Consider the following 24366-nt stretch of genomic DNA (forward strand, 5'->3'; position numbering starts at 1 on the left):
TCTAGGTGTTTAATCCACAATTTGATCTATAGGTAACCAGTCTGAAATTTATGTAAAGTGCACAAGCATCTCATGAGAACTTTTTTCCCTTCCCAAATTCCATTCAAATAACCAATTTAATTTACTGGAATAAATGGAATGAGTTTTGAGTTATTTAAAAATGGGTCTTCAGAATAATTTTAACTACTGCTTCAACTTACAAAACCTACCAAAAACATTTTTATTATCATAATACAGATTTCATGAAAGAAAGAAATGTATTAGCTTACTGTCTGGCTTTCAGGAAACTCCATTTTCAGTAATTTGTGAGCGCATTCTTCAAAATCTAAACTGCGGAGATAAAATGGTCACAATAGTTATATTACAATCTTGCTACATGGTTAAAACTGTAGAACTTTTATAATTCAACAAAGAAATACTGGTATTTAAACACATGAAACCTTGAACTAGGCTAAATGAAAAAAGGCAGACACGAAAGACCCACATAGTATTTCATTTATATAGAATATATTAGATGAAACAAACCATTAGCACAGAAAATGCACTATAATATTTGTTATTCTGCCACATATTTCTACTTTGCTCTGATCTAAGGAATGAGGAAGAGGCAGGAATACTCCAGAACCCCAGAATGTCGCTAGTGTTTATTCATCACTTTGAATAGTTATTTAGGTTCATGCCCAGAATTTGCAAAGAGAATAGCTAAACACTGCCTAGAAATCTGGGAGGAAATATTTTCTTTGCCTTTCACATGAAGGCAAAATATAATTTTCATGCAAACTTTGGTAGAAAGAAAATTGTATTATAGTTTCATCTTTTATTTCTTTCTTTGTAATCAGTTGTGAATATCAGGTTGACTCTTTTACATACTGCTATTAGTATGAATTTGGAACAATTAGAGGAAGCTTTAAAATAATTAGTCTAATGAATTCTTAGTTTTTATTTGTCCTGTGGTAATCTTGGAATCACACAGAAGATTTTAAAAATTAAAATACTGATGCAAGTGACAGCCACTATTATATAACTGCTGCTATGTGTTGATATTTTCAGTTCCTAAATGCCTTGTAAAAATATGTATGGAAAACTTTACTATGCTTTAAAGTTTATTCACCAATATTGAAATAACATAAAAATAGTGATAAAAGTTTATGGAACTTGATTTGGAGGTCCATAAACTAGAATTATGAAATCCAAAAAAGGTTAATAACAAAGATCACTGTAAATAAATACCTTCTATTTTTATTAAAATAGCTAATGAACAGTACTTGGTATTAGATAATTTTAGTGAGATACGCATAAACACTGGTGGCAGTTTAAACTGATAGACTTTGATAAGCCTTTTGATAAACATGAGTCAAGAACTTAATACTTATTTCACTTGATCTATTTCCATTATTTCTTCTTAAAAAATTCATATTGCAGGGCTGAGGAGATATAGCATAGAGGGCACTTGCCTTGCATACAGCCAACCCAGATTTAATCCTGTTACCCCATCTGGTCCCCCAAATCAGTCGCGGTGATCTCTGAACACAGAGCCTTGGGTAAGCTTGAGCATAGCTGGATGTGGCCCCAAAACAACAAAAAACCCAAAGGAATGAAAAGGAGAAGGAAGGAAGGAAGGAAGGAAGGAAGGAAGGAAGGAAGGAAGGAAGGAAGGAAGGAAGGAAGGAAGGAAGGAAGGAAGGAAGGAAGGAGGAAGGAAGGAGGAAGGAAGGAAGGAAGGAGGAAGGAAGGAGGAAGGAAGGAAGGAAGGAGGAAGGAAGGAAGGAAGGAAGGAAGGAGATGAAAAAGGAAGGAAGGAGGGAAGAAGGGAAAAGGAAGGAGGGAGTGAGGGAAGGAGGGAAGTAAGAAAGGAGGAAAGGGAGTGACAAGGGAAGGAGAGAAAGGAAAATGGATATCAGGTATGGGGGGCTGCAAAGGTAGTACAGTAGGTAGGGAGCCTGTCTTGCATGTGGCTGACTAGGGTTCAATCCCTGGCAAGGCACATGGTCCTTGAGCCCAGCAGGAGTGACCCGAGTCAGGAGTTAAGCCATGAGTACAACTGGGTATGATTCTGTCACCCACTCCTACCCTACCCCCCAACAAAAAAAAAAGGGGGGGGGGAACTGCATATTGACAGAAAATTACATATAAAAAAGTTCAGTTTTTAAAAGAGGGCAGCTGGTGCCAGGAGCATTACTCAAAGTCCTGCAGCACATGCTGTGCACGCTTGAGACCCTGGTTCAGTTACTAACACCACATGGTTCCCTGAGCACAGAGCCAGGAGTTGAATCAAGGCTCTGTGACATGTGGCCCCCAATTAAAAAGGGAAGTCTTACTGGCCATGCAATTAAAATGTTCAGTTTATACCACTGTTGAAATTAGGTTGACTAGGGAAAGTATCATGTGTTATCAATGTGGGCAGGTTACTTGACATTATGTTCAGTGGAAAATAGAAGGTACAGTACTGTACCAGTATTATTAACTGTTTAAAATAGTTAGGCAGACTCTGAAAACAATACATTAACAGCATCAGAGGTTTCCTGGAAACTTAAGAGATTTTTTGGTGGACTGGAGCGACAGCACAGCAGGCAGGGCGTTTGCCTTGCATGTGACCAACCAACCCAGGTTCGATTCCTCCGTCCTTCTCAGAGAGCCTAGCAAGCCACTGAGAGCATCCCAGCCACACAGCAGAGCCTGGCAAGCTACCCATGGTATATTCGATATGCCAAAAACATAACAAGTCTCACAATGGAGACATTACTGGTGCCCCCTGGAGCAAATCAATGAACAACGGGACGACAGTGCCACAGGTTTTAAAATGTTCCCCATGGTCTTATTTTTATAGTACACTGTGCCAGAAATCAAGAATATAAAAGGGGCAGGATGTAGTTTAGCAGTAGAACACTTGCTTGTGTCCACAAGTTTCTGGGTAAAATCCTTGGCACAGAAAAATAAACATAATAATAATAATAATAAAGTCACATAGTATATAAGAGGAATATATAAAAACAGTTCTATCATCTTTGCAACTTCCTTTGGTTTCTTAATTTAACTTAATCTAGGAAGTTTTTTTCAAAAAACAACTTAAGATAACTAAAATGTCAAGTTATCAGGTGAATTTAATTCATTTCAGTAAAACTTCAAACAATCTTAGTGCAGAGTTATCACAAATTTTGCTGGAGCCACAGCACAGCGGGTAGGGCGTTTGCCTTGCACGCGGCCGACCCGGGTTCGAAACCCAGCATCCCATATGGTCCCCTGAGCACCGCCAGGGGTGATTCCTGAGTGCAGAGCCAGGAGTGACCCCTGTGCATCGCCGGGTGTGACCCAAAAAGCAAAAAAAAAAAAAATAAATAAAAAAAAAATAAAACAAGGAAAAGAGACAAGTAACTTCTACCACTAGATATTTCACATAATTGATAAAAGGAAAGCTCACATTTTTCATAATTACTTGGTATTTTTTTCTTTCTATTTCTGGTTTGTTCGGGGCCACACTTGGCTGTTCTCTAGGCTAACTCCTGCTCTGTGCTCAGGGATTACGACTGGCAGGGCTCAGGGGGCCTGCTGGGATGCTGGGGACCCAGGCTGGCTGCTTGCAAGGCAAATGTCCCACCTGCTGTACTAGCTCTCCAGCCCTGTACTTTTTTGTTTGCTTTTTCACTGATTACTAATTCTGTTTTAAAATTATGGAGACCAAGAAAAGCCAAAAAGTATAGTCGAAAGGACATCTGCACTTATATGTTCATCGCAGCACTGTTTACAATAGCCAGAATCTGGAAAAAACCCGAGTGTCCTAGTACAGATAACTGGTTGAAGAAACTCTGGTACATCTATACAATGGAATACTATGCAGCTGTTAGAAAAAATGAGGTCATGACGTTTGCATATAAGTGGATCAGCATGGAAAGTATCATGCTAAGTGAAATGAGTCAGAAAGAGAGAGACAGACATAGAAAGATTGCACTCATCTGTGGAATATAGAATAATAGACTATAAGACTAATGCCCAAGAATAGTAGAAATAAGTACCAGGAGATTGTTTCCATGGCTTAGAGGCTGGTCTCTCATTCTGGGTAACTCAGGGAAGGGACCACCAAGTAAAATGTGGTCGGAGGTCATGTGGGGGAAGGGTGACGCGGGCCGAATACAGATTAGAGACTGAACACAATGGCCACTGAACACCGTTATTGCAAACCACAACACCTAATCAGAGAGAGAGAACGAAAGGGAAGACCCTGCCATAGTGGCAGTGTGGGGTGGGGGGAGACGGGACTGGGGAGGGTGGGAGGGATGTTGGGTTTACTGGTGGTGGAGAATGGGCACTGGTGAAGGGATGGGTTATCGAACTTTGTATGAGGGAAACATGAGCACAAAAACGTATAAATCTGTAACTGTACCCTCACGTTGACTCACTAATTAAAAATAAACTAATAAAAAAAAATAAAATAAAATAAAATTATGGAGACCAGAACAGACAGTCAAGTGGTTTGATAGGACCTAGGTTTGATTCCTCAGCATCACATGATCTTCTGAACATCCTGGAGTTCCCTAAGTGCCTCCCCCGACTCCCCCCAAAAAACAATAAAATGTCAAAGAGAGGAAAATACTAATGTCATATCTTTCTAAAACTATTTTGTACTTTTCTTATATTTTTGAAATTGACCAACTGCCATTTACTTTTTGATCTTAAATACTGTGTAATATTACCCGTTATAAAAAGCTCTTCTAATTTCTTTTTTCATTCTTTTTTTTTTCCAATTTCATTATGTCTATTTTAATTAATGAATTACTCTGCTATGCTTACAAAATCCACTAAGAATCTCAGGAATACAAATGAACTATAAATGCTAAATTCATAATAGTATTTCAATATGTGGTGGTTTTATCCTGTTATTGAAAGAATAAGGATTTGAATATTCTAGAGGGGAGTAGATATACTGAACGAACATTATTCCTGAATTAAGTTCACAGTAAAATTGGTATTTTTTTAGTTGATATTTAAAGTACACTTTTTTCTTAGAAGTAATTTTGGTTGTTTACTATTTTTATGCTTAGTTTTTATGAAATGTGTAAGCCTCAATTTTGAATAAGAGCCTAGATAACTTCTAAAAGTTTAAGCCAAAAAAGTTTTCAGACAGACCGAAAACAAGATGACTCATACTTATGAATCATTATTGCTATTACCTCATAGTAAATGGAAATACACAAAACCTAATAACAAAATTGAAAAAACACTTCCTCTCCAATGTAAAATTAAGTATGGTCACTAGTAAATCAATAGGCTGATCTGTATACAAAACAATAGATGCACGAATCATTTTAACATATTAATAAATCTTCAAAGTCAAACTCATAGTCTTCAATAGAAAGAGATTTTGCTTCTTCAACATCATTGTAGTTCTTACTTAACATTATATAAAATGGCCTTCAAAACGTTTCTAAATCTGGGGCTGGAGCGATAGCATAGCGGGTAGGGCATTTGCCGCACTTGGCCAACCCGGGTTTGATTCCCAGCATCCCATATGGTCCCCTGAGCACTGTCAGGAGTAATTCCTGATTGCAGAGCCAGGTGTAACCCCTGTGCATTGCCAGGTATGACCCAAAAAGGAAAAAAAAAAAAAAAAGCTTCTAAAACTAACTTCTATTTCCATTTCCATTCATCTCTATCTGTAGAACAAATCAGTACCCAAAAGTTGTACTATCAAGTATATCTCTGTTCGGAATCAGTTAAGTTAAATTAGGGGAAAAAAACCAGATAAAATACTATGATAAATTTATAACATAGTTGTTTTCAGGTTTTTGTTAGTAGTATTTAACTTTAAGAAAGATAGTTTCTGGGAGGGGAATAAGGGGGAACTTCAGATAATAGTGGAGAGAAAAAGACACTGGTAAGGGGTGTGGGGCTTGAATGTGTATTCATGAAATCATGTCATTGGCAGTACTGTAAAATTGTAAATCATGGAGACTAAAAAAAATAAAAGAAAAAGAAAAAGGAAAGGACATAACAAAATAAAACATTTATGCAAAATGAACAGACCTACCAAAAGTTATGATTTGTTTTTGAAGAAAAGAACAAATAATGGGGATCTAGGCGCTTAATCTTGAAATAGGTATAAAGGTAGATTTCACAAAGACTTGCTGAAATAGTATTTAGTTTTCTGTCATTTGATTCAAAGAATATCATCTTTTGTCCATAGTTTAGCAAAAAATAAGTTAATTTAGGTCACTTACCTTGACTGAATTGCCAGATAAATTGTACGACGAAATGAGACTAGGTTAATTTCTGTTTTGTCATGAATAGTTACTTTTTGTCCTGAAAATAATTAAACACACAAAATTATAAAATTACAAAATTAGCGTAAAATCCTAAAAATGCATTTTTGTATGTTTTTCAGAAATCTATTTAGAACTACATTTAATAATATTTTCCGCACTATAAATTCCCTCTCAGAGAACCTGGCAAGCTACCAAGAGTATCCTGCCCGCATGAGAGAACCTGGCAAGCTAACCGTGGTGTATTTGATATGCCCAAAACAGTAACAAGTCTCACAACGGAAACGTTACTGGTGCCCACTTGAGCAAATCAATGAACAACGGGATGACAGTGCTATAGTGCTACACTATAAATTATTATTTGTGAATTCAAAGTAACTATTTCAAGTCCCTTGTCATATTTTAAGAGAATTTTAAAAAGTTCCGTTCACTCAAAAAAGTCCAGAAGTTGGGGGCTGAAGTGATAGTACAGCGGGTAGGGCGTTTGCCTTGCACGCGGCTGACCTGGGTTCGAGTCCCAGCATCCCATATAGTCCCCTGAGCACCACCAGGAGTAATTCTGAGTGTATGAGCCAGGAGTAACCTCTGTGTATCACTGGGAGTGACCCAAAAAGCAAAAAAGTCCAGAAGCCGGTCAAGAAAAATATTTTTGTTTCTGTATCATTCGGAATCACAGAAAGATACAGTCACATTTTTGAATGGTAAAACAGTACTTCTAGAGTTATAAATACTATTTTTATAACATGAAAAACTAAGTCTTAAAGGTAGATATTATTTCAGAGAAAATGAACACTTATGAGAGGCAATATGGATCCTGTATAAATGTATTTGTCAGAAGTTTCCTTATCCATGAAAATGCTCCTTACATATATTTAATAATTTTTTAAACAATATTTTCACATAAAACGAAGAAATTCTATTTTTTTTATTTTTTATTTATTTTGCTTTTTGGGTCACACCTGGCGATGCACAGGGGTTACTCCTGGCTCTGCACTCAGGAATTACCCCTGGCCGTGCTCAGGGGACCATATGGGATGCTGGGATTCGAACCCGGGTCGGCCGCATGCAAGGCAAATGCCCTACCCGCTGTGTTATCGCTCCAGCCCCCAAAACAAAGAAATTCTAAAGTAAAAATATTACACATAGAAGGCTGGAGCGATAGAACAGCAGGTAGGGTGTTTGCCTTGCACGTGGCCAACCCGGGTTCGATTCCTCTGCCCCTCTCAGAGAGCCTGGCAAGCTACAAAAGTATCTCGCCCGCACAGCAGAGCTTGGCAAGCCTCTCTTGGCCTATTCAATATGCCAAAAAACAGTAACAACAAGTCTCACAATGGAGACATTACTGGTGCCCACTCGAGCAAATCAATGAGCAACGGACAGTGACAGTGATACAGACTAAAATTTATTTTTACAAGATTTATTACAGAAGGGGAAACATACGTTAAGACAGTTCTAGACTACACTATGTCCTAAAAGAGATATACTCAGATATCAGTTTTCTGGTAATATATAATACATGGTAAGTAAAGATTAGTCAATATGTGTTGATGTCTTAATTGGATCTTTACTTAAAAAAGTTCTAAGTTTATTTTCCTGTGAAATAACAAATCAAAGGCGAAAGAGGAAGAACATCATGCCTTCTTTTGTACAAATATAGCTTTTGGCTTCCCTACTCTATTTTGCCAAAGTGAATAGCAAATATCTAGTCATTCTCATCTGTCACATTCATGCCAGGGTTACATAAATCACAGCTCTCAACATGAATGTACCTTTTTAATAGTTTATAATCAAAGGCATAAAACATCAAATTAAAATATGCTAAAGCAAATATGCTTCTGCTTAATATTTTAACAGCAAAGTTGCCAAGGGTGGCAATACTGACATTTTGGGCTAAATACTATTTTGTTGTGTGGGGCAATCCTGTGATTTGTAGGATGTTGAACAGTATTCAGCTTTCACATACGAACAACCATTTCAACAAGCCACAGAATCAGGGGTTGAGAAGACAGGTTCAATGCTAGGCACTACATAAGGTCCTGAGTATCACCAGGTGTGGTCCTGAAGACCCCAAAGCACCGTGCGGGTGGCCCAGGTGGTTCCTGGCATCACAGAGCCCGAGTGGCACCACGTGCACTGGTCCAAGAACTGAACTGCCAGTCTGGCTTACCATGCCCCCTGCCTAAAACACAACAAACCACAGACTGAGAACCACTGTTTAAAAGGATTGCTATAGGGCTGGGGCGACAGTACAGCAAGTAGGGTGCTTGCCTTTCATGCTGCCAACCCAGGTGATTTCGCCCTGCACACCATATGGTCCCCTGAGCATGCCAGGAGCGATCCCTTGGTGAAGAGCCAGGATTAAGTCCTGAGCACCCCTGGGCGCTGCCCCCCTCAAAAAAAGAAAAACCACTTAAAAAAGGAAAGAAAGAAAGGAGGAGGGGAGGGAGGAGGGAAGAGGAGGTGAGGGAAAGGAAAGGAAAAAAATCACAACGGGCTGGAGTACAGTGGGTGGGGCACCTGCCTCGTATGTGGCCGACCTGGGTTCGACAGCTGGCACCACAAATGGTGTGGTGTGACCCCTCAATGCAGAGCCAGGAATAAGCCCTTAACACTGACAGTGGGCCCCCATACCAAAAACAAACAAAAGATCATAATAAATTTTAATTTTAGACTAGGTCACGGTGTTATCTGAATAATCTGCATCATTACCTTCTTCGTCTTCACCCTCTTCCTCCTCCTCTTCCTCTTCCTCCTCTTCACTACTTTCAGCATCTTGGTCTGTGTTTGAGTCACTATCTCCTTCATCAAGAATTTCTGCAAGGACACATTATAGTTTAGATAAAATAATGAGCAACTGATACTTATAAGATAATTTTTAGTTTGCTTATATACATAGCTGCATGACAGTCTAAGAGTCAGTAAAGATTAATATATTATTGAGTTACTGTCTAGGTGGTCAGATAACAATATAAGTGATTCACTCACAGTAATACGTTACCATTTCTCTGCCAAAAATAAGAATAAGAAGAACAGAAAAAAAGTTGACCATGATTTTCCAAAAGAGCAAGAATACTGAAAATCAAATTAAGAATGGTAACTAGATTACTCATAAAGGATTTATCAGGAAGAAGACAGTTAATTTAAAAAAAAGGTGGGGAGCAAGAGAAAATAACTTAAACTAAAAATGTTTTCAGAAAAACAGAGAAGGAAAAAAATGACATAATTTAATGCTGACTTTAATGAGATTTTTATGGAAAAAAAATGACTGCTAAATAATATACAAAGATTTCCATTCATACAACAGAAACAGAAATTTAAATCTTCACGAAAATAAGACTAACACTTCACTGGATAATCACTTAAAATAAAACTCACATTTAGAACTGGATAAAAAAATATAAATATGAAACCACTTAAGACCAATCACCATGTTAACAGTAAACCAATGAAAAAAATGTTAAAATTGTATCATGCTTAAAGTTTGCTTGATGCCTGATAAAACCTGGTGAATAACTATTTATTTATTATAATATTCATTTTTGCATTTAAATTATAATCATAATACAAAATTTTCATTTTGAGAAAAATTTTATTTTATATATATTTACCTAAGCAGTAAAAAGAACTTTTTATTATGAGAATCAATTTTACAAAATGGAAACCTATCCTTTAGCAATTATCTAACATAGAAGTCTCAAGAATTTTATTTGTGGGAGATTGTGTCCCTAACAAAAACGCAACCCCAAGGTTAGGATAGTCCGCAGGGCAAAACAGCATAGGTCTCAGAATATGACCAGGCAGTAATAGTGCCCTTGAAAGAAAAGAATTAAACCTTTCAGGATCTTCTAGATAAAAGGGAACATAGACAAAAACAGAACAGGAAACTGTTAGACTTTACACTTCAAGGGTGCCTGCTGATTGGCTATGTGAAATATTCCAGCCTCCTCTCTTAAAAGTACCAATTGATTTTGATATGGACTGGAGCAATAGCACAGTGGGTAGGGCATTTGCCTTTCACGCGGCCGACCGAGGTTCAATTCCTCCGTCCCTCTCGGAGAGCCCAGAAAGCTACTGAGAGTATCCTGCCTGCATGGCAGAGCCTGGCAAGCTACCAGTAGTGTATTCGATATGCCAAAAACAGTTAACAAGTCTCACAATGGAGATGTTACTGGTGCCCACTTGAGCAAATAGATGAACACTGGGAGGACAGTGCTACAGTGCTACTGCTGTTAAAGTCTCTGTCAACGTAAACAAATATTCATGTTGGGCCCCGGGGCAGGGGAGCAATGCTATAAAGAATAATGGCCAGCTGTGAGCTCACTTAGGACTGCCCAGGTACACTAAGGCTTGGACAGTCTGTGTATATTTGTCACCTTATGTATTTGTCTCATTCTTCTGACACCGATGTTGCTGATGGTGCCAATTCAATTGGTTTTAGATAATTACTAACAAATGTGACTTCAAAATACAATCTTAAAAGTGTCTAAGGTTTACTACCACATAACATGAGGAGAACTGAGTATTCAATAGTAGGAAGAGAGACTTGCTGGCATTTTTCCAAGTACCCTACGGCCCAAACACAAATACAACTGGGTTACTCTAAGGTGTTAATTACTAAACCAGTGTCCACATCCTGCTGTGGCCATCTTATTAAACGCCAACTCTACAAAAACAAACATTTTTTATGTAAGAATGAAGGTCAAATGAAGTCGTTAATCATTTGCATCATCCTCTACTCACCTTTTCACTTCAGTATCTATTTATTAAGATAGGCAATGACAAGTGGATTCCTTCAATAAAGCAGTAGTTTCTACAAATTCCCTGGGAGATCACTGAGACCCATCAGGTGATCCCCTAAAATTAAAACTATTTTCACAATAGTACCAGGATCTCATCTGCCTTTTCTAAAAGGTTTAAAAGTTGTTTACTAAAGATGGTTTAAAAGTTGTATGTATAAAAAGTGTTGCATTTTGAGCACAAGTCAAAGTATCAAACTACATTAGCAGCATGGAGGTATTCTTTATTGCCACTTATCTGGCATAAAATATACCATTTCAACTTCTGAATGCCCTTGATACAGAAGAAATAAATGATCTAACTTTATTAAATCTCAGCTCTGTCAAAAACTGTCAAATTATTTTTCTTGAAGTGACAAACTTTGTTTATATTTGAGAAAATTTCTGCAAAATGTTTCATGCCTTTTGTTTATCAGCTATTTATCCAAATAAAAACAGCTAATTCATACTACAAAACAACCACACACATACTTTTCTTGAAATAATCATCAGCACGTATACCTCTTTCACAGAAGCGTTTTATATAAAATTTGCATTTTGGACTCATTATTAAAGGCTCAGATTTAATAAAGTTACTAATTTTTTTCTTTCTGACATTTCTGATACAATGTAAAATTAGAATTTTCAACAGGAAATTAGAATTTGGAAAAAATGTATGTATTTTTCCAAATACTGCTGGAGCAATAACAGCGAGTAGGGCGTTTGCTTTGCACAGGGCCAACCCAGGTTCAATTCCTCTGCCCCTCTTGGAGAGCCCAGCAAGCTACCAAGAGTATCCCGCCTGCAAGGCAGAGCCTGGCAAGCTACCTGGGGCATATTCGATATGCCAAAAACAGTAATAAGTCTCGAAATGGAGACCTTACTGGTGCCTGTGCGAGCAAATCGATGAACATCAGGACAACAACAACAATAACTGTATATATCCTAGCTTTGAACAGTTTTCCAATACAGAAATTTTTCTGACAAGTGATAATAATATGATTTCTTGTATTATATAAGTGGTACTATATACATGTCCCTGATACTATATAAATTAGCAGAACATCAATTTTGCTAACATTAATGTGCTAATACATAGAAAACATATAAAACTAGGTGAATTAGTATTTTTTGAGTGATCAATTTGCCACTACAAAATCACACATGGGTAAATAATTCATACAAAGTGATAGGTCAACTGATTTTAATGTAATAAATCATGAAAATTCACAGCTATTACTTTAGATTGCTCACTGTAATTTTTTTTAGGAATTACAATGATACATCGCCATAATTTTGAGGTGTATGTATATATATATATGTACATATATACATATATACACACACAATAATTATAAGATTACTGACAAAATTCTCTCTTCCAGCTAAGGGCAAAATTTCATTCATGTATTTAAATAAAAGCAGCCTGCTACAACAGATTGATACCAGAAATAAATAAAAATTCAACCCTTCCTTTTAAAGCTTGATTAAGTAGTATAAAACATAAAAATGCCATTTATACAAAAAGTCACCTTTAATAGTTATTTTAAAAACTGTGTATATATTAACATATACTAGATTTGTTTTTACTCTGGAATTATTTAATATATTTATATTCTTGGCTTTAATAAAGAAAATGTTAACAGAAATTATCCATATGGATAAAAATTCCTTGGAGTGCTCTATAAAAGAGTTGTGTGACTAAATAAAGAGTTTAAGCAGATATTGAATAAAACAGTTACTTTCCTGGCACTGACATCTGCCAACACTCAAAAGAAACGGATGGGAAATTTCAGTTTAAATTTAAAAAGTCATACCAGGTATTGTAATAATTCCACAAAACCATTTGGATCTCTTATTTTTTTTTACCTTTTTGAGTCTTGGGTTACACCCAGTGATGCTCAGGGGTTACTCCTTGCTCTGCACTCAGGAATTACTCCTGGCGTTGCATGGGGGACCATATGGAATGCCGGGGAATTGAACCCGTGTGAGGCACGCCCTAACCGCTGTACTACTGCTCCGGCCCCACCATTTGGATCTTTTATAAAAACTACAAAGAAGCTCATTACAAATGGAAATGGATCTTCATGTTTGAAAACTAGTAATTCTGGTTATTGCACTGAAACACCCTTAGGAACTACAGAGGGAAACATACTTATTGTACCAGATTTTAAGGTAAACAAATAGGAATAAAAAGTTTATGATATATTATTTTCTACTTCACCATTCTGCAACTCTGAATGATTAAAGTATAGGATTTAGAAAATGACTGATTTCTAGTTCTCTGTTCTCTCTTTTGAATATGTTGGTACTCCTAAGTAGTAGTCTTTAGGCAAAATCAAAACAAAAGAAAACTAAGTTATAATTGTACAAGTAAAAAAATTTAGAAAATGATAAACACATAAAAAATAAATTATGATTGTAGAAATATTTTTTAAATTTTATCTGTATACAAAAAAGTACCTACAATCCTTACAGCAAACAAATAACTTGTTCGAGGTCACTTAGTAAGAAATGGAAAGGACAAAATACTAAAATCTGTTCAAAGTTAGTGTATATAATACATTAGTGATACGTGAAAGATAATCAATTTATCAATTTATTAAGCACAGCATACGGTATTCAGAAGGGCATCAAAACCTGCCTTCAAGAAAATATAGCATTTAAATTAATATTAAATTGGGTGGCAACTTAAATAGCAATTTTTAGCAGCAGTGAAGCTAAATAAAAGCCACTAGAAATAAATGATCACTTCTTAACAGGACGAGACTTAAAGGTTGCATAATTTAAGCAGAAGAAAGGAATAATTAAATCATAATTTATAATGAAGTAGTACCATGAGTAAACACTAGATACAAAAAAGATAATTCACAAAGCAACAGTGAAGAGGATGGCTCCATAAGAACAGAGATCTCATTAGGTATGACTCAGTGATCTATACATCTCTATTAGTGAAATACAAATATATAAATTGTTCTACTTATTCAAGATAAATTTCTTTTAAAAATTCCACATACCCTTCTTAATGGCTTTGTATTTTTCTTCATTCTCCATAAAACTGGGATCCATCTTGAAAACATCTGTAAAAAAGAAAAATTAAAGTTCGCAATTAGGGGCTGGTTAAGGCCTTAGCCTTGTATATAGACAATCTGGACTTGTTCATCAGCAGCCTATATGATCCCCTTAGCCCACCAGGAGTGATCCCTGTGTGCAAAGCCAGGAATAAGCCCGTGTGCACTTACAGGTGTGGCCCAAAACCAAAAAAAATTGTTTTTTAAAAAAATCTTTTTCCAAACAGAGCACCAACAGCTGCTAACTTCAACATTCCAAAATTGCCACCATGCCCCTGGCCAGACTCCACTTTCTCAGGACTAGACCTAAAGCAGAAATTGAGCTGTTGTAAATTTCAGGTATGCAGGTTTTGTGACTGAAATCTCCAGGATTTCTTGGGAGTCAGGATGGGCTATCTCCCCTAACTTCCCTGTACTTCTAAAAGTCCCAGCAGTCACAGTCACACCCTAAAGCTACCAGCACATTAAAATTTTAACTCTAGCTATGCCATTCCCTTAGAAATTCTGGACTCCATGGGACAAAAGTGCCATATGACATCTCAATCTCTAGAACACTGATAATCCAGTAGTAGCATAGCAGATTGGATGGGATGTAACATAAAAGGCAACCAATCTCAATTAACAAAACATAAACATATAAGGCTTAATCTCTCATACAAGGACTTAATGATTTCATGGTGAGACACAACAGTTTACACTAATTTTCTTCTAAGGAAACAGTTTTTGATCATTCTGTTAGCAAATTATTGATAACAAGCAACGTAAAATAAACTACTGAGGGCCTGTTATGGGAGACTTGTTAAGGAGTGGTTGGGAAAATTGGACACAATGGTGGAGAAAGGTATAATGGTGTTGGGATTGGAATTGGATTATAACTTTGTAAACCACAACATTTATATAAAGTGTAAGGGAAAAATTTACATATGCAGGCCTTACTATTCCATGTAAACTCTAAAATATATGAACAGAACTACTTTAAAAGTTTTATTAATGACAGGTGAGACAGGATTATTACAATAATGAGACCCGAGTATAAAATACAATTCAATATAATATATTTTAGATTCCAGAGTTGAAAACATATATGTAAATGAGAATATGCATTTTATATTATATTAAATGGTTTTAATTTTCTTATTTACATAGGCCAATCATATACAATCACAAATTGGTTCTTACTGATTTATTTTCCAATCATAAATCAGTAAGAATTTATGATTTATGATAATCATACATTATGAATATGATTTATGACTTATGATCATTCTACTAGCTGTGTCTAAAGTTTTGTTGGAATAAGCAATATAAAGTGAATTTATTATGAGCCTAAGAGGGGGAGGTTGGGACTGGGAGGGAAACTGGGGATACTGGTGGAGGGAAGGTCACCCTGGGGGTGTTGGAACTCTAAATGCTTGAAGCAACGGTATGATTAAAAAAAAAAAACTCTGTAAATCATGATGTCTTTAATTAAACTTGATAAAAAAAATCTGTTTTAATTTTCTGTATTTACATTTGATCGTATCCTATTTCCCACCCCTATCCTCTGACTTACTAAGAACATCCTCTGGATTATAGTCATCCTCCAGAGGGAGCATGTGGGTGAACTGATCATCCTCTTCTACTAAATCAAGTCCTTCGAGGATAACTGGATGGTCCTTGAATCCATCCTTCCGTACAGCAAACATCACTTCAATCATATATTGAACTCTCTTGTCAATTTCAGATTCATGGAGAATATTTCGAAGGCGTTCAAATATAGCTTTAAGTTAAACAGAAAAAAGACAATAAGCAATAATACCAGAACACAGCAATGAGAGCTCAACATCAAACCGATGATGCTTGTTGATGAATCAACTTACCATTGATTCCCCTTGGTGACACCTGTGTTAATTTGAGGCCACATTCTTTGAGAAAACCAATAGCTACTTCAACACTATCATCTGTTGGTCTTTCCAAGAGCAAAGTGAGCATCTCTAAGCATAAAACTTCATGTGCCTTAAACAGAAAGAAGGCATAAAGAGACAATATTTTATCTAATAGAGTTAATTTTTAAATTTTAGTCATATTGTACATGTCTTTACACACAGAGAAACAGTACAAATGACATGTGACTTTTCTTCTACTTTCAGTATATATCTGTTAAGGATTTCCAGATGATCATACAAAAAATTTTAATTATATTAAATAGAACGACCAAAGTTATTATCAAAAAAATATTCTTCCTATTCATTACAGATGAGAAAGATACTTTATTTGTAGGAAATGCCAACTTAGTGTCAAAATACAAATTAAAAACTATACTAATTTGTGTTCTGAGGTACTTTTATAATCACTATATGAATAGCGATGGCTCCTTCTTTGCTGGTTTGGGCCATATCCAGTGGTATTCAGGGGCTAATTCTGAGAACGCTCTGCTGAGGGGAACAGGCAGTGCCAGGGATCAAATTTTAGACCCCTGTATGCAAAGAATGTGCTCAATCCACTAAGCTATCTTTCTGGTTTGTTGACAGGATTCTTTATATAGCATCTTCTCATCATCACAACTTGATAACCATTTTCCAATAAATTTATCAGAAACTATTAAATAAGTCTCCAATCAAATAAAAAATATTTTCAGGAAGTTCCTGATGCATAATGACAGTTTAAAAATTTCTATTTTTCATCATTAAATTATACTAACCATGGTCAAAAATAAACAATACCAGGTTTATTAATTAACTCTAACCAGGTAGAGTTAATTTCTGAGAAGCTTTATTTTGAAAAAATTAATGGATTGAGAAATATGTACAAAACACTATACGCCTACCTTTACCGAGATGGACAGATGGAAAGTGTCTAATTCTCAACTCAGAATAATATTCTTTTACACTGAACACATCAAACATCCACTTACTTTTTATTTTGGATGGAAGATCAGCCTTTGATTAGTGAGAAGAAAATATCGCCCTTTGTCATAGTTGAGATGATCTTACTATTTACCTTTTTTATTATTTTGCAACAATGCCAAAAATTTCCAATGTAAGTATAATATATATACAAAAACCACTGACGCATCTGTGCTGTTTACAGAAATGTAAAACTACATTTTCATGGACCTGGCAAGTCCATAATATGCAATATTACTCAGTTAAAATTAAAAATTTTTAAGGGTAAGCATTAGAATGAATTCCATGTAGAAAAGAATAAATCATTTAATGTTAAAGTAATGAATTCAAAATTCTTCTTCATATATCTGTTACTGTCACTGTCATCCCAGTGTTCATTGAGTTGCGCTAGTGGGAGCCAGTAACGTCTCCATTCTTTCTAGCCCTGAGATCTTAGCAGCCTCTCTTTACTTCTTCATACATAACTATAGTCATGATAGTGTGTATGTAAAGGAAAACTTTGTTAAAAAGAAACTCACCATCTTAGTTTAAGCAGGAGTTAAATCTAAAATGCAAATACAGGGGCTGGAGAGATAGCACAGCGGGTAGGGCGTTTGCCTTGCACGCGGCCGACCCGGGTTCAAATCCCAGCATCCCATATGGTCCCCTGAGCACGGCCAGGGGTAATTCCTGAGTGCAGAGCCAGGAGTAACCCCTGTGCATCGCCAGGTGTGACCCAAAAAGCAAAAAAAAAAAAAAAAAAAAAAAAATGCAAATACATTAACACAAAATAAACACCACAGGGGGCCAGAGCAATAGCACAGCAGGTAGGGCGTTTGCCTTATATGTGGCCAACTTGGGTTCGATCCCGGCATCCCATATGGTCCCCTGAGCACTGCCAGGAGAAATTCCTGAGTACAGAGCCAGGAGTAAGCCCTGAGCATCGCCGGGTATGACCCAAAAAGAAAACAAACAAATAAACAAACAAACAAACAAACAAACACCAAAAAAAGAATGAAAAATACATTTGCATCTGAAGCTCAGTGACTTAATACTTTATATTTTATAAACTGATTCAACAGATATGATTCTAAATCATTTTTTAGATGTGGGAAAGAAATTTTTCAAAACTTATGTAATTTTTAAATTTTGATCAAAATTCTATGATTTACGGTACTACTAATAGTTTACCAAACATATTTTGAACACCACACCCATCACCAGCGTAACTACCTGTAACTACCTCTCTCCTCCAAGGTACACCCCTCTCACTGAGTTGATGCATCAACTCAATCGTTTGCATCAGTTCTATTGTGTTGCCTTTGACCTGTTGTTGCTACCTTACTGTGTATCTTTAAGACTATGAGAAACAGATTTTAGCTGAATATCATATATTATTAGATTCTTGTGAACAAATGATATACAGAAAAACAGTGAAAGATATAAAAACTATTGTTTTATAAAAACAATTACATTCCTTGGGCTTAGACCTCGACCTGACACCATGCACAAAAGTCAGATCAAAATGGAATAAAGACCTCAATATCAGACCACAAACCATAAGGCACATTGAAGACAAGGTTGGCAAAACCCTCCACGATATTGAAGATAAAGGTATCTTCAAAGATGACATGCAACTGGCCAACCAAGTGAAAACAGAGATCAACAAATGGGACTACATTAAACTAAAAAGCTTCTGCACCTCAAAAGATACAATGACCAGAATACAAAGACAATCTACAGAATGGGAAAGGATATTTACACAATACTCATCAGATAAGGGGTTGATATCAATGGTATATAAAGCACTGGTTGAACTCTACAAGAAGAAAACATCCAACCCCATCAGAAAATCGGGTGAAGAAATGAATAGAAACTTTCCCAAGAAAGAGATACCAATGGCCAAAAGGCACATGAAAAAGTGTTCTACATCACTAATCATCAGGGAGATGCAGATCAAAACAACCATGAGATACCACCTCACACCACAGAGACTAGCACACATCCAAAAGAACAAAAGCAACCACTGCTGGAGAGGATGTGGGGAGTAAGGGACCCTTCTACACTGCTGGTGGGAATGCCAACTGGTTCAGCCCTTTTGGAAAACAATATGGACGATTCTCAAAAAATTAGAAATTGAGCTCCCATTTGATCCAGCAATACCACTGCTGGGAATATATCCCAGAGAAGCAAAAAAGTATAGTTGAAATGACATCTGCACTTATATGTTCATCGCAGCACTGTTTACAATAGCCAGAATCTGGAAAAAACCTGAATGCCCTAGAACAGACGACTGGTTGAAGAAACTTTGGTACATCTATACAATGGAATAGTACGTAGCTGTTAGAAAAAATGAGGTCATGAACTTTGCATATAAGTGGATCAGCATGGAGAGTATCATGCTAAGTGAAATGAGTCAGAAAGAGAGAGACAGACATAGAAAGATTGCACTCATCTGTGGAATATAGAATAACAGAGCAGGAGACTAACACCCAAGAATAGTAGAAATAAGTACCAGGAGGCTGATTCCATGGCTTGGAAGCTGGCCTCACATTCTGGGGAGAAGGCAACTCAGATAGAGAAGGGAACACCAAGTAAAATGTGGTTGGAAGCCATACGAGGGAAGGGTGATGCGTGCTGAATGTAAACTAGAGATTGAACACAATGGCCACTCAACATCTTTACTGCAAACCACAACACCTAATTAGAGAGAGAGAACAAAAGGGAATACCCTGCCACAGTGACAGGGTGGGGTGGGGGAGAGATGGGATTGGGGAGGGTTGGAGGGATACAAATAAAATAAAATAAGAAAATTTTTTTTATTTAAAAAATAAACTAAAAAAATTAAAAAAAATAATTACATTCTTTGTAGGAATAATTTGCTGTTAAGTAATCACGTACAGTCAGATCAATAAGATTAAAAAAAAATCTTGTTCTGGTTTCACTTTAATATTCAAAACTGTACTCTATTGCTTAAAAGTGCTAAATATTATTCAGGACTCTCCTAAAGGATAATAAATAAAAACAGGCATATCACTGAAATAGCATCAAGATATCAAATCACTTCATTTTGAAGATAATTACTTACCACATTCTGGTTAATAAGATGTGCCACAAATTTTGAAGCAGTCAGACAAAGTTGCTGAAAAATTATGGTAGGAAAAAAGTTTAATTTTTAACAAAAGAAAAAAACAATTTTCATTTATCTACAGAATAGGTTACTTACAAAATATTTTAAAATATGCAACAAGGAAAATTTTTACAGTCTAAGTTACAAAATAAAGGACATGTCATTGTTAGCTAGTTTTAATTCTACACCTTACACACGTAACTTTTGTGGTTCATATTATTTAACTGCACAAAATATTCTTATGATATAGTTTTTAAAATATATCCTATGGGTATAGCAACAATCCTCTTCATTTATTATTGACACAGATTCTTAGCCTATCCCTATGTGACAGTCTACTCAAGGTCATCCGGTGTACCTTATCATTTCTTCGATAGCCTTTTCGAAAGTTAAGAATTAATCTCTTGAGGATTAATTCTCCGATTTGTGGAAATTTGGAATTTATAATTGCAACCAATGCTGCATAAACATGGGTGAAGATTGGAGAAGCACTCTGGGCTTGCAAAACAGATCTGGACAGAAGGCCCCTGTTGAAAAAGGAAAAATAAAAAACCAAGCAGAAACATTTAAAATCTGTTTTTGGATACTATAAAATCCAGCAATATTTGTCCTCTGTAATAATCACAAAAGCTAAATTAAGATTAACTTTATACCACATAATCTAGGGTATAGCCTCTTAAAACTACAGGTCACAACTTGACATAGGATTATATAACTGAAAGTTGGGGTCACTAAAAATGTTCAAAAATATTGCTTTAGGCACATATGCTGCCCGAGCCCATGTGCTGCTTGCACTCACGTGGCCGAGTACATGTGGTGCCCGAGCACATGTGACGCCCGCATCTCCCCTCTTTTTTTTTAATTTAACAAATTTAATATATTTTTGTTTATATTATATTTATTTATCTATTTATTTATTTATTTTTTAATTAGTGAATCACCGTGAGGGAACAGTTACAGATTTATAAATTTTCGTGCTCGTGTTTCCCTCATACAATGTTCTCGAACCCATCCCTTCACCAGTGCCCATTCTCCACCACCAATAAACCCAGCATTCCTCCCACCCCCCAATCACATCTCCCCCCACCCCACCCTGCCTCTGTGGCAGGGTATTCCCTTTTGTTCTCTCTCTCCAATTGGGTGTTGTGGTTTGCAATAGGGGTGTTGAGTCGCCATCCTGTTAAGTCTCTAGTCTACATTCAGCACGCATCACCCTTCCCCCGAGTGGCCTCCAACCACATTTTACTTGGTGTTCCCTTCTCTATCTGAGCTGCCTTTTCCCCAGAATGTGAGGCCAGCTTCCAAGCCATGGAATCAACCATCTGGTACTTATTTCTACTACTCTTGGGTGTTAGTCTCCTACTCTGTTATTTTATATTCCATAGATGAGTGCAAGCTTTCTATGTCTGTCTCTCTCTTTCTGACTCATTTCATTTAGCATGATACTTTCCATGTTGATCCACTTATATGCAAAGTTCATGACTTTATTTTTTCTAACAGCTGCATAGTATTCCATTGTATAGATGTATCAAAGTTTCTTTAACCAGTCATCTGTTTTAGGGCACTCGGGTATTTTCCAGATTCTGGCCATTGTAAACAGCCGCATCTTTCCTTTTGAGATGTGTACTTTCATGCTTCCTGTGTTTAATGCTGGTGTTGTGTGCAGGGGGTCTCTCTGCCCTTGGAGAAGCCCATGTTCTCTCTTGAGCGCGTTACTCTCCACTCTCTCCCACTTTCCCTCCCTCTTTCCCTTCAAAACTTCCAATAAAATCTCTTTTACTTCAAAAATATATATATATTGCTTTAAAATAGATTTATGAGTTGTTAGTAAATGATTCATGCATCTCATTTATATAACAATATCCAAGACCACATGAAAATTTCTTGGGTATAAAGAGAAAAAAAGCTTAAAAATCCCTAATAAAGTGGAATTAGTTCTTTTACTAATAAAACTGTTGGGTGGCGGAAGGAACTTTTGATTTGTACTTTCATAAGACAGATAAAATTCTATTATAATTTTTGTTCAAAACCTTTTTACATATAATCTTATTTTTCCTGTTGTTTGTTGTATCTAATAATGACTAAGTTCTTTAAACTTCTTAGAAAGATTCTATTTAATATTATAAAAGTGTGAATGAAAGACTCCTGCTTCAGAAATACTAAATTTGATAGGTTCATAATTTACATAAAATTTATATAAAATTACTTCTGTGATTAAAGACAAAGTTGAATAGCTCCCACTTTTAAGCCTTGCTTTACTGAAATGAGTATTTTTAATATCCCTGTGAAAGATACAATTGAACACTGAAGAATAACACTAAAACAATGCAGGAAAATAAAAGAATCTACTTTTACCTCATTTCTATATACATTTGGTTAGAGGAAAAATTCGAAGTGAACTGAGGAGTTATTTTTAGTAATGTAATAACAAGTAATTATTGGATTATCAAAAGGCAAAAGAACAATTAGGCAACTGAATCACTAGGATAGAAAATGAGCAAAAGAGAACCCAATGTAAGGCCTTAAAACAACTGATATGACTTGTGAGCCTTCTTTCATGTAAGAGATGAGGTCACCCTTATACCTCAATGGCTACCAATTCATCGATTTTCTACTCTTAATATTCTTTTTATTTAACTGAATCACAGTGAGATATAGTTACAAAGCTTTCATGATTGAATTTCAGTCATTCAATGTTTCTTGAGTTGAAGAATCAGGGTCATCCAAAACATCAACCATTAGATCTTAAAATAGTTAACAGAATAGACAATATTTTCCATGTAACACCAATGGCATCACAAAAAATGCTGTCTTTTTCTACTGCATTTCTAATATTTAATGTTGATCTTGCTCATTTCTTTCACAGTCTCACTTTTCTTTCATTAGTAATTAAAGTGGTAGGAGGTAACTTACATAATAATTATTCACCATGAGTTTAATTTTTTTGGAAAGTTAATTTCCTTTTTGTTTGTTTATTTTTTTTTAATTAGTGAATAACCGTGATGGTACAGTTACAGATTTACATTATTTTCGTGCTTGTGTTTCTGTCATACAATGTTTCAGAACCCATCCACCATTGCCCATTCTCCATTACTGATGAACCCATTATCCCTCACTGTGAGTTGAATTACTGAAAATAATTAACAACTGCTCACTGTGAGTTTTAGTATTGAAACTATTCAGTCAACATACATCTTTAAAAATCATTTTGGGACATTAAGTTCTCTAAAAGGGAAAAATGCTATAACATTTCGAATAGTAAAGTGTAAGTTATTTACTGGTAGTTTGCAATTTTTTTTGTTTTTGTTTTCAGACCACTTGGTAGTGCTCAGAATTTACTCCCGGCTTTATATTCAAGCATTACTCCCAACAAGGTGTGGCGCTCCATAAGTGGTGATAGGAATCTACCAGCATGGCAAGTGAAGTGATGTATCCCATACACTATCTCTCTGGCCCTAATTTACATTTTTATGAGAACTGAACTTTAAATAAATTTTCTTAACTATCTTTAAAATGGAGTACAGGGGGCTGGAGCAATAGCACAGCGGGTAGGGCTTGCATGCCTTGCACGCAAGGCCGACCCGGGTTTGATTCCCAGCATCCCATATGGTCCCCCAAGCACCGCCAGGAGTAATTCCTGAGTACATGAGCCAGGAATAACCCCTGTGCCCCTGTGCATCACCAGGTGTGACCCAAAAAGCAAAAAAAAAAAAAAAAAAAAAAAAAGGAGTACAATAAAGGATTAATATTCACGAAGATGTTTCTTTGAAAAACTACTCTGAAGTGCTACTTATGAAAAAACAATTGATGCTTACCTTCCTCTAACTATATTTTCTTGCAGTAGTTCTTGAATAATAATACCTATATTAGAAATGTTGACTTTGTTGATAAGACCATTGATTGACTTCTTTAAGGCCTCCCAGCTCATCCTCTGGTATGCCAAGCTAAAAAAAAAAAATTTAAAAGAGATTGAAATCTACTCAACAATTACAATAGGTTAAAATAAGAAAATTAAAAATTAGTTTATTTTCAAGATATTTATAAGATGACCCCAAAGTGCAGTAAAATATTTACTGGGTACAAATGATATCTGAAATATAGTTAATTTGTATACATGAGCTGTTTATGTAGAAATTGCATCCCTCGTAGTTTAATATTTCTGAAAGGAAATACTGCAAAGCACATTTGTTATTCAGATTTCACATCTATTATCTTAAAATGGTTTGTTTACTCAAATTTGTCTTAAAATAACCAAATATAAACCATAAAAAG

General features: G+C 36.0%; 1 protein-coding gene across 2 annotated transcripts in view; it reads right to left on the reverse strand.

Moving 5' to 3' along the window:
* Positions 1-24366, reverse strand: part of CWC22 (CWC22 spliceosome associated protein homolog) — a 75173-nt gene that overhangs the window by 18637 nt on the left and 32170 nt on the right. For both annotated transcript variants that reach the window (XM_055123015.1, XM_055123016.1), the window contains exons 6-14: positions 23910-24038; positions 20453-20621; positions 20053-20106; positions 15960-16095; positions 15653-15859; positions 14047-14109; positions 8964-9068; positions 6213-6294; positions 270-330 (exon numbers count right to left, since the gene is read on the reverse strand). In XM_055123015.1, the coding sequence (XP_054978990.1) occupies positions 270-330; positions 6213-6294; positions 8964-9068; positions 14047-14109; positions 15653-15859; positions 15960-16095; positions 20053-20106; positions 20453-20621; positions 23910-24038 (1006 nt within the window). The remainder of the gene's footprint in view (positions 1-269; positions 331-6212; positions 6295-8963; positions 9069-14046; positions 14110-15652; positions 15860-15959; positions 16096-20052; positions 20107-20452; positions 20622-23909; positions 24039-24366) is intronic.

This window comes from Sorex araneus, chromosome X, assembly GCF_027595985.1.
Source record: "Sorex araneus isolate mSorAra2 chromosome X, mSorAra2.pri, whole genome shotgun sequence".
NCBI classification, from domain to species: Eukaryota; Metazoa; Chordata; class Mammalia; order Eulipotyphla; family Soricidae; genus Sorex; species Sorex araneus.